The sequence below is a fragment of the Pygoscelis adeliae genome, unplaced genomic scaffold (assembly GCF_000699105.1).
Source record: "Pygoscelis adeliae isolate BGI_AS28 unplaced genomic scaffold, ASM69910v1 Scaffold191, whole genome shotgun sequence".
Taxonomy (NCBI): domain Eukaryota; kingdom Metazoa; phylum Chordata; class Aves; order Sphenisciformes; family Spheniscidae; genus Pygoscelis; species Pygoscelis adeliae.
The window spans coordinates 1,366,234-1,377,111 of NW_008824114.1; the positions used below are offsets into that span (position 1 = coordinate 1,366,234).

Consider the following 10,878-nt stretch of genomic DNA (forward strand, 5'->3'; position numbering starts at 1 on the left):
CTCGGGACGGGGCTGCACATACTCAGTGACATAACTACACTGGGTACAGTTGGCGAGGTGCCGGTACCGGGGGGTTGCAGGGGGTCCTCTGTGAGAGGAGGCCAGGGGCCGCCCTGTGCCGGACACAGGCAGTTCCAGTGGACCCACCGCAGGGCACAGCTGAGCCTGTCAGCCAAGCTGGTGGTGGGAGGAGGTAGAAGAGTCAGGAGTGAAGGAGTAAAGTTGAGTCCAGAAAAAATGGGGAGGGGAAGGTGTTGGTTTAATTTTTGGTTTTGTTTCTCACTATCCGAATCTATTTTAATCAGCAGTAATTTAATTTTCCCCAAGTCGAGTCTGTTTTGCCTGTGACAGTAATTAGTAAGCGATCTCCCTGTCTTTATCTCGACCGACAAGCTTTTCCATCTTATTTTCTCTCCCCATCCTGTTGAGGAGGGGAGTGAGAAAGCAGCTGCATAGGCATCTGGATGCTGGCCAGGGTTAACCCACCTCAATAACATGTCATTGACCAGTCCCAGACAGGGCTATATAGCATGCGATCAGATTGTCTGCCATGTGCTTAGCTGTGGTATTAGCAATGAGCAACATGGCAAAAGTGTGTCCCATCTGCCTGCGCTACACAAGCAGAAGAGCTTGGCCAGGATGCTGTGACTGCTCAGGCTGTCCCTGTGTGTTCTACTCTAGGACATGGGCTGAGGTGACTTTTCAGGCACAAATCCCCAAGATGGTCTTGAGACCAAGCTAGACTCATGCTTTACTGACCACATAGACTCGGATATCCTCAGAGGCCCAGACTGAGGATGCCTGAAGGCCCAAAGGAGCCTGGATTCAAGAGCAGATGCCCTAGTATTGACTACCAGGGGAGTTTCACACATAGATTTCAGTGAAACCAGAGGAGTACAACCACTCCTGACTGCTGGAGTTGAATTAGTCCTGCATCCATACATATGCTTACGAATGCCACAGCTTGGACACATATCTAGTTTGGGGTGAAGGCAGACAACAGGAGGTATTAAACTTTGAAAACACTACTGTAAGAACTTTCTGTTTGCATTCAAGTGATCCAGATGACCTTGTGGCAATGGGCTGGGCAAATAACATGACCATCTATCTTGGCAACACCTCTATCTTGGAGCAACTTCTCTTTGCTTTGAGGTATATGTGAAACACACCCTAAGGATTAGGGAAGTCGCAAGTACTTTAGAGTCTCCTGCAGGACAGTCTGTGATCTACGTCCTTCCATTTCAACACAGTTGCCTTCTGGTGTTTTCACAAATGACAGCTATAACTTAAATCAGTTTTTGAAAACCACTGATCTTATTTTCAGCTCTGAGATATCTGTTCTCCAAGTCTTCAAATCTCTAACCCTAGCGTGGAGATAGTTTTACGATTTATGTATTATTAACATACAGAAAGCTATTTTTCCACAGTATCTTCTGGTGACTGGGCAAACCTCAAAAGAGGCAACTCCAGCATGTAGCCAAGATAATAATTTCTGTCTTTGACACCTTGAAACTCAGCTGGATGATTATTCTCTGGAGTGAATTATATCATTCATTGCACTGTTCTCTAAGTTAAGTGTATTTTTTAAGTCATTGTTTTCCTTATAGATATAGCACTCTCAGAAAATGAGACTCTTTCTCCAAGGATACCATAACATCTACATTATGAAGATCATGAGCAAGGCATTGAAATCCAACTAAAGCTTGGCAACGCTTCATAGATGATGATTTTCCATATACTGCTCTTTAATAGAACAACAACTCTTGATCTAACCAATTCTGCTTGCCACCAACTCCATGCAGGTTTTTTGAGCTCAGAGCACATATTCTTCCTCTGATAAACCCAGTGCTGAGTTCTCAGCAGGGTTAGATCCTTTGATCCAGAGGAACTACAGTTCCTCTATCACATCAACATTGACTTAATGTTGCTGCTGTAGCTGCTGTTTTTTATGACAAACAGGAGTGGACACTAACTGATGTGACAGGAACATACATTTGGATCTAAATGGAGTCATGTTACAGAGAGCAGTGTAATACCCTGTTCTGATGTTCACATTGTGCTTCTTGTGCAGAAATGGGACTGCCATGTGTATTTAAAGAACTCCCTCTTCTGGGGGGCAGCAGTGAAGGCTGCTCTCCTCAATTGCAGAAAATCTGTCTCCTGTGAAGCATCTGCTGAAAAATGGATGTACACCAGTGGAGCTGGCTAAACAGAGAAATAAGCACTGCAACATTCTGAACCACCTCCTAACTTTGCAGCCAGTAAGATGTAACTGTTCCAGTGGATTTGACTCGATTTTTAAAATGGGGTCATGGCCTATGATTATAGCGTGGACCCTTTCCCAGACTAGGGAAAACTCGAGAACAGGCCTGGTAAATCTCTGTTAAACTGTTGCAATTAATATGAATTTCCAAGAAGACTATATATGTCCACAGAAAACATAGCACCACTTCAATCTAATTAAGAAAAATTCCTATGCACTAGCATGCATGGCTTTACCCTGCTCACCCCCTCCACTCTATGAATAGCAAAGGCGGGTGCAGGAGAACACCTAGACCTTCCTTCCACTGCCAGGGTGTCTCCAATTTCTCATGCGCTTTGTGCCTGAAATGTTTGCAGTGTTTTTTCTTTCTCCTTAGACAAAAACTAATTCATTGTAATTGCATTGGAATAGAGGGAAGTTACTTGGTGTTTCAATAAAAATAAAGCAGCCTTAAAATGCTATCCTGAACAGAAAAACCACAGTGACAGACAAAACTTAATCAAAACGGCAATTAAAATACAGCCTTAATGAAATTTAAATACATGTTATTGTATACAGACATTTTTCTTACTAAACAAAATAATCTTAGCACATCATCCTGCTATATAAACAATGGGTGTGGATTTTTTTTCATATCTCAACAATATTTGTTATTTCAAAATTAAACATAGGTAACAATTAAGACTATCCAGTTAAAAGATAAATATTTCTAGTTTATATCTATGCCTTAAGAAAGTAAATGACATCAAAATTATATTGAGTACTGTAGATTATGTTCTTTTGAACAGCAAAAACCATATAGATATTTTGGCTAATAGCTAAGTGACTTTGTTACATGAAAATCAAGAACTGTTGAAATATGTTGATCCACTGGAAGTGTCCAATGAAATTTGGATCTCACTGAGGTCAAGGAAAGGTTGCCATTGACTTCAGCAGAGCCAAAAAGGATTTGCTTTCAGAGGGCTGCCTTGCCACTACCCGAACGTCACAGCAATTCCTGTGAGCCCACAAAGCAGGTTATCAAACAGTGCTCGCTCTCAGGACCACAGATATTCAGTTCAGCCTGCTGCCTTCTTTACATCAGTGTGTGAGCACAGGCAAATCAGAGGTACTGGCTTGTTTAGGTAAAATGAGTAAACAGAATATCGTTAAAAAAAAAACAAAACAAAACCATGCTTCCTCCTCGCTGTCAGAGCAGGACCTGACCATGCACAAATCTTCTTTCCCAGCATGCAAAATGAGATTATGGTCTGTCAGGCGATGGAGGGCATAGCTAGCACCATGGGTTGTATGCCAGCTGAAGGAATATGGTGTGGCACCTGGTCATGGAACTGGGCTATGTGGTGTACATTCTGCCTATAATGCAGCATCACAGCCTGTCCCCAAACTAGATGAGAGAAACTCTGGCATGTAAAAGAGCATGGGATGAAGTACAATATGGGAAAGACCCATGGGATTCAACAGGTCTGATCAGTTGTGTATCAAGTACTGCAACCTGAGGCCTCACCAATGGTTTGAAATATGCTAAGGCAACAAGTAAATGCAGTAAGAACTATTTGCACTCCCTTCCCACCAAAGGGAATAAAACACGCTGAAGGGTTATTGCTAAAGGCAAAGGGGAACAGAGGTTCTGAAGTGTTAATGTTTCTTGCTCCTTTTCAGCTTCTGTTTGAAGATAGCAATGTCATAATAGCTTTTAAATTTCACCAGGAAAATGGGTATTGGGATGATAATAGTTAACATGCCAAATACCGCAGCTAAGGCTGCCGTCACTTGGCCAACTGTGGTGAGAGGGATAATATCTCCGTAGCCCACCGTAGTGAGTGTGATCAAAGCCCACCAGAAACAAACAAGAATGTCAGTGAAGTGCAGCTCCCCTGTGTAGGAGGGATGGCTACCCAGCAACTCACCATAGAAAAAGAGAGAGCCAAAGAAGAGGGTCTCAAAGGCCAAAATCATCAGCAGGATGCAAATCTCTCTAAGGATAGACTTGAGGGTATAGCACAGAACCCTGAGAATCAGTGGCGTTTCTATCAGCTTGGATATCTTCAGGAGTTTGAGGAGATAGACAATGCGAACAAAGCCCAACCAAAGCCCCAGGCTTGGCATTCTCTGAATCTGCCCAGCCACAAAGAGTTCAATATAAACTGGGAAGAGAGAAAGGAAGTCAGCCACATTCAGGGGATTTTGGAAGAACAACTTCTTGTCTGGGCAGAAACAAAATCGCACAGAGAACTCAAAAGTAAACCAGAGGACACAGAAAAGCTCCAGATGAAGCAAGTAGGCAGCCTGGTGGTAATAGGGTTCATGGTCGTCATGGGAGACCTCAGAATAGCCAACAGAGGTGAAGTTAGCAGTAAAGAACTCAAATTGTGCCTTGGTCTCCTCACAGAATATGATGACAATTCCAACGATGAACAGCAGAGAAGCAAAAGCCAAGCACTGCAGTGGGAAGAAAGGGCACACATGCAATTAGTCCAACAAACAAGTATCACATAACCTCACTGCCCCACCACAACCCCAGGATGCCCTCCACAGGCACAGTACAGTCCTAGCCTAGTCTTTCTCAAATCACCATTGTTTTGCTCACATAGAGTGCATCTTCTCCTTCCAGAACTGAAAAATAATAGAGAAGACTGTAGTCAAAGAAAAAACCACCTGAACTCCTACATCAGAGTTTGTAAGGAAGGGGAAATGTCTGACAGCTGGAGTAATGCGGACAGACTCACACTGAGGGCCTCTTCAGCCCTAAATGTTGGCTCCAGAAATACCAGCAGCACAGAAAACATCCTTTGCAGTCTCTGACTTGCGGTTGTTGTTCTGCATGCCTGACATTTTAAAGAGGCATGGGGCATGCATTTTGTACAGAGAACAGGGACAAGAGGAGGAGAGAAGAAGGAGGTGTCTGTTAATGAGAAGAGAGAATTTTATTTTCTTTTTCAGTCTGGGACTCAAAGCATACTTATCAAAGCTATGAACCCATTAGCATTTTTCATGGACCCATTCCAGTAATCCCAAAGGACACAGGCTGTATCCATCTCTCCACATATAGTATTACCTTAGCACTGAAAGAGGAAAAGGGTTTTTCAAATATAGACCAAATCTTTGGCTGCCACCTGGTTCGCCAGCTGAAATCCCTTCTTTCTGTCTGGACTATGAGGCACTGGTCATCAGTTTGTTCATGTTCATCCCAAATGTTAAACTCCTCTGGCTGCACCTCTTTGTTATTCAGCTTCAGCCAGCAGCAGGATGCTAGCTGTGTCTCACTTACTTCCCAGAAAGCCAGCTCTTCTTCTAAGACTGACCTACAGGTATCAATGGGGCAGTGGAAATGTTTGGTCCTATAATAGTTCAACACGTAGCTGAAGATCTCAGCATTCCTATCAAAAAAGAACTCTTTGGTGGTGGGATCATAGTCGTAGATGCTTGGGGCATTGGGCTCTGTTAGGCTGCACAGCTTGGTCCCTGGGAAGGTCCGGAGGGTGCTGCTGTATGTCTCATATCTGACTCCCCCAATATTCAGGATGATTTTTTCCTTGGAGCCTTCCATCTGTGAGGGAGGAGGGAGGTGCAAGTCCTCATACGTTCTTGTTTATCCTCAGTCAAAAAGAGAAGAACACAAATTAAAAGAAGTAAAGTAAAGAAAGTTTTGGAGCAAGAAGGTTTTCCAGGGTACCTCATTCCAGTGCTTTTAAAGCACATTTTGTACCTGAAACCTGTGTCTCCTATAGGGAGGAAGGCACTTCTGCCATTCCCCATCATGTTCAGTGCCTGTTCCTAGACTTTGCTCCATGGCCATATTGTCTGAGCACTTTTCAGGAGATGCATCAAACAAAATGACAAACATCTGGTTTGCATTGCTCGCTCTCTCAGCTTCTCCCCATGGGGACAGAGCACACAGTCCAGAGTCTGTTTCACCATATTTGTTCATATACTGTAGATAATCATTGCAACAAACTCATTTGAGGTAAAGTTCTCATTCCCAAGACATTCCTTCCACTATCTCTCCCCTCATCTAGTTCTTCCATCTCCACCTCCAATTTCTTTCTCCACAAGCAGTTTCTTGCAGAGACCTCCATGTGCTAAAGAGGTAAAACAGTCATCAACAGCTTATTCTTCAAACAAGTCTTTAAACATAATCTCCTGTGTTGAGCCTGGCATAAAAAGTTTAACAAGAGACCCTGCTGCCTGGTGGGAACATTTAGGTTGTCTGAGTTATGCTTTTTCCTTGAGTCTTCCCTGTACAGAGTCCCACTGAGCCAAATCACCTTTCCCTCTGCAGGAAGCCGCTCCTTACCTGGAATCTATATGCAAGATTCCTGGACTAGACAGAAATGCAGAACAACATACTGCCTCCTCCTTCAGGGCTGGCTGACATCTCAGAATAGCACCAGAACCTGCTGCCAAGGTGTCTTGCATTGGAAAGCATGTTCAGTTGCTTATTTCCTGTAATACATCCCCTGTTTTGCTCTTCAAAATCCAAAATACCTGGGAGAAACTCAAGCCCTGCTTTATGAACATTATTCCAAGAGGGGAGGGAAACCAAGGAACTCTGTAGCCTCAGGAGCACGTAGGAGAGGTGCAGAATAGGGGCAGGATGTTCTTGAGACAAGTGACTAGGGCTGTCTTTCACCCACACGTATCCACTTCCAACTGTCTGTACCCCTCCATTTCCTCTCCTCCATTCCTACACATTTCCATCCAACCTCCTCTTACGCCCCGCATTTCTAGTTCTGGCCTTTCTCTTCTTGTAACAGAGCAAGTCTGTTGTCTTTCCTGCTTGGACTTTCTTACCCAAAGATGGCTGCTCAGTGTGCTGAGACCATGCACACAGAGATTCCAGTTGCCCCTCCTCCCTTTTTTGCAGAAAGTGCTGAGCGTGGGAGTCACAGGTAACTTCTGCAACAAACCTTTCCATTCAGGATCAGCAGGGAAACAAGCCCTGCACCAGGGGAGACTCCCAGAAGTAAAGAACTACATACAGCACCTCATTCAGCTTTATCAGAAAAGGTTGCAGCTTGGTCACACACTCATGGCACAAGAGAATTACTGCCCATCTGCTGACCTTGACAATCCCAACATATGTGAGGCTTGATGCAGCTTCACCATAAAACTTTCACTAACTTCAAGGAGAGCAGGATTGAGCACAAGGACTAAAAGTGTGCAGGCATTGCTTACTGCTTGCCGCACAGGAATCCACACAGCGTGATTCTAAGCAGGTTAGATTAATTCAGCACTCGGAAAATCTGGAGATACATTATTGGCCTCTGTTGCCTAGCTCTCTAAAGAGCACAGTGATTTTTGAGACCCCAGCTAAACTTGCCCTTACCTGCTTAGAATGCCAGATACCTCTTGCTCAATCATAACAATCCCCATGTGAGAAATGAGCCAAGAAGTGCCATTTCATATTCTTACCTTGGTGCTATTGCAGCAACTCTGCAACCAGAAGAAAGGAGAAGAGACTGGGAAGAACAGAGACAAGTTCAGTGAAAACAGGATGTTGGATGGCAAGTCTCCAAAGCTCAAGTCTCATAGATGCCAGAAAACAAAACCAGCCAATAGCACTGAAAAGATGCAGGGGCCCCCCTCCCTTGTTCTCTGCCCTATCAGCAGTAGCTCTCCCCACTCCAGGGAATAATACTCAAAGAAGGGAACAACTGCCAGGCCAGATATGCTCCGACTACTCTGCCACCTGCTGCTCTACTAACAATCTCGAAGGGCCATGGTGTTTGGGAAATACATGGAGTTCAAATGTCTTAGGACCAATTAGAGATTAAACTATCAAGCCACAGAAAGGCCAACAGAGCATGGTTCTTTCTTGGCTGCACCTTATTCAAGTTTGAGTTAAAAAATAATATAGAAAACAACAGGAGCAAACAAACACACAAACAAAAAAAACCACCCGACCTCCCATCTTCATGTCACACTCTCTCCTTTTTTGGTTTAAAGGGCTTTTTCTTCATTTCTAGATGACCCAAAGCTTAATCTTTTGCACCCACTGATTTTAAATGCATTTTTTTGTCATTGATTACTCCAGGAAGAAAGTTGGCACATAGCTGTTAATCCCAGTCAAGAAAGGCATGCTGCTTATGAAATTTCCTTTCAGCTGACATTCCAAGGCCGTTCCTAGGTATCACCTCAGCTTACTTCAAACCGTCTGGCAAGGAAGTAGGAAAAGGAATTTCCTTATTCCCAGCAAGAGCAAGACTGTTCAGGAATGCTCTGGGGGCTTCTTTTCAGTCATACAAATGAAAAGCAGACTCATGTCTCTTTAGAGGAAGTATCACATTTCACCTGCTGGATTTTTCATTTTCATCAACTACCTACATTACCCTGACACACTGAAATCTCTTTTCTTTTAAAAAAAAGGTCTTCCATTTAGGCTTTTTACCTAGATAGCAGTCTGGTTCTTCGCTCCTCATTGGCACTTCACCTGCACGTGCAAGTAACCTCACTCACCCTAACCATCCAGATTCCCAAAGTACTACAGGGACATCACAGACAATCCTGGCCTCTTCTCTCAGCCAACACCACAGCAAGGCTGCAGAAACTAGAATGGCAAATTGCTGCCAATCTTGTGTGGGACATTCTGGGCAACAAGCAATCTTTGCCCATTACCTCCCAATTCTGTACTGAGCAACCTTGTACCCAGACATCACAAGCAGAGCAACAGCACAAGCATAATTCCCCATCGATCCAGACTCTGAAAGCACATGAAACATGCGAAATCTATGCTGGTTCAGTCCTTGTTCCCTTCCATCTCTATAACAGACACCAAACTCTTCACATCTTTCTCCTTCTCCACAGAGAATAAGAATGAAAAATACTGCTTTAAATTTAATTTCTGGTATGTCTCTGAGGTTCTGGAAGCAGGTGATCTGATCAAGTTTGATGCATCCTATCTGTTCCACAGCACTGCAGCATTTGCCACTTTTTACATCTACATTTGCATTTACAACCTTTGCACTGCAGTTGATTTCTGAAACCCAGAAATAATCTGGCAAGCAAAATGACACATGGTGTTCCTATGCTCTGAATAAGACCCTTTGATTGCAGTAAACAGCTTGTCCTTTCAGAACATTTTTTTAAGCAGATGAAAAGTGCAACTCCATTTCCAGAGAACAGGGCCTTAATCCAAGTTTTCTCCCTGCCTCATATCTTCTGAGAATTCACTTTCACAGCATGAGGCACTGCGGGAGTTTGGCAAAGAATGTCAAATCTGTTCCCTCAACCTTACACTCCTTTTGAGTAATGAAACTCGTTTCTATTTGGCTTACATTTATTAACACCAAAGAACAAGGTAGACTTTTTTTGGCGGGAAGCAGGGGGGAGATTGAAGCTGTAATGAACTGAGGCATTTTTCAAAGATGGTGTTTTAACAGAACTCACTCAGCATTTCTTTCCTATAATCTTTGGTATTTAACAAAATATATTTTGTACAGGGCAGAAGTTCTATAATTTTTTCCCATTCACTCATTCAGATGCACACGGTCTCAACTATGCACTCAGACATACTCATGTTAGTCTAAATTAGGGGGGGGCTTCGTTAACTGCATTTGTGCTAGAATGTTAAGAGGAGTTTTAGCTTTCCAGTACAAGCATTTCTTCAGAGAATGTTCATAAAAAGCTGGTGAGGATGATTAACAGTTTTGCAAACAAAAGCTTGCTTTGAAATATTGAACAAAAAAGCTTAAGCTATCCTAAAGTCCTGACAGCCCTGGGGAAAGACCAAGCTACTCTTCAGGTGCTGGAGATAGCACCAGAACCTACGGGCTTAGCTTTTCTACTAGCAAAACCAGTGTAAGTAGCTTCTGTGGACTTCTACCTCCAGTGCTTTTTTCCCATCCCATATTTCAGTTCTACCTCCCCTCTGACCTCTAACACAAGTATATTCCTGGGATTACGCAAACAGATCAGTGGAAAGAGAGATTTAAAAAAAAAAGCCTCCAAAAATAAGGTGATTTATAGCCTGGATCATTTATTGGTTCAGCCTACTGCAAAAAACTATAAAATGCTGCAACTGGAAGGAAGAGCAGTTAAGTCCTCTGCAAGTGCAGATACACACAGCCAAGGCTGGAAGGCCAGGGGCACTGAAAGCATCTGTATGATATGCGCTACTTTATAGAACTATGATATGCACATACTTTATATGCACTACTTTTAGTCAGGAGAGCTGCCTCCTCCCTCTCCCTTTAGGCCCATGATGGGCCCTGCCTTCCCAACAGCGCTGAGTTCAGCAAGGTCATGCAGCTGCAGCGTGAAGCCCTACATTATCCAACTGCCTTCACTTCTTGCCGTGGGGACTGTGTTCCACACCCCACCAAGTCCAGCATCCTGTCCTGAGGTCCTCTGGCCACCCTTCCTCACACCGCTCTCTTCACCCTGACCCCAAACATATCTCACCACCCCTCAGCTCCCCCCAACTACGTAAGGGGAGAACACGGCTATTCTGCACCGGCCTCAAAACACCCAAGCCCCTTTTGGCCGTGGACCACCCTGCAGCGAATCACTAGAGGAGACACCCCCTACACTTGGGAGACGAGTCCTACAGCCCTCGGGCAAACCGGGCGTTCCCACGCGGCCCGAGAAACCCCGCAGGCTCACGACGCCCCACG

At 44.1% G+C, this 10,878-nt stretch overlaps 1 protein-coding gene across 1 annotated transcript; it reads right to left on the reverse strand.

Moving 5' to 3' along the window:
• Positions 1-2,893: 2,893 nt before the first annotated feature.
• LOC103925545 (potassium voltage-gated channel subfamily C member 1-like) lies at positions 2,894-7,742 on the reverse strand. Its single transcript, XM_009334274.1, has 3 exons — positions 7,679-7,742; positions 5,322-5,860; positions 2,894-4,705 (listed from the first exon to the last, which is right to left on the reverse strand). Exons 2-3 carry the CDS (start codon positions 5,811-5,813, stop codon positions 3,902-3,904), a joined length of 1,296 nt encoding a protein of 431 aa, XP_009332549.1. The 5' UTR covers positions 5,814-5,860; positions 7,679-7,742; the 3' UTR covers positions 2,894-3,901.
• Between the last annotated feature and the right edge of the window lie 3,136 nt (positions 7,743-10,878).

Coding starts and splice junctions, on each gene's coding strand:
- LOC103925545 (XM_009334274.1), bottom strand. CDS start 5,813: ATGGAAGGCTCCAAGGAAAAAATCATCCTGAATATTGGGGGAGTCAGA. Junction 4,706..5,321: donor TTTCCTCTTTCAGTGCTAAG/GTAATACTATAT, acceptor TTCCCACTGCAG/TGCTTGGCTTTTGCTTCTCT.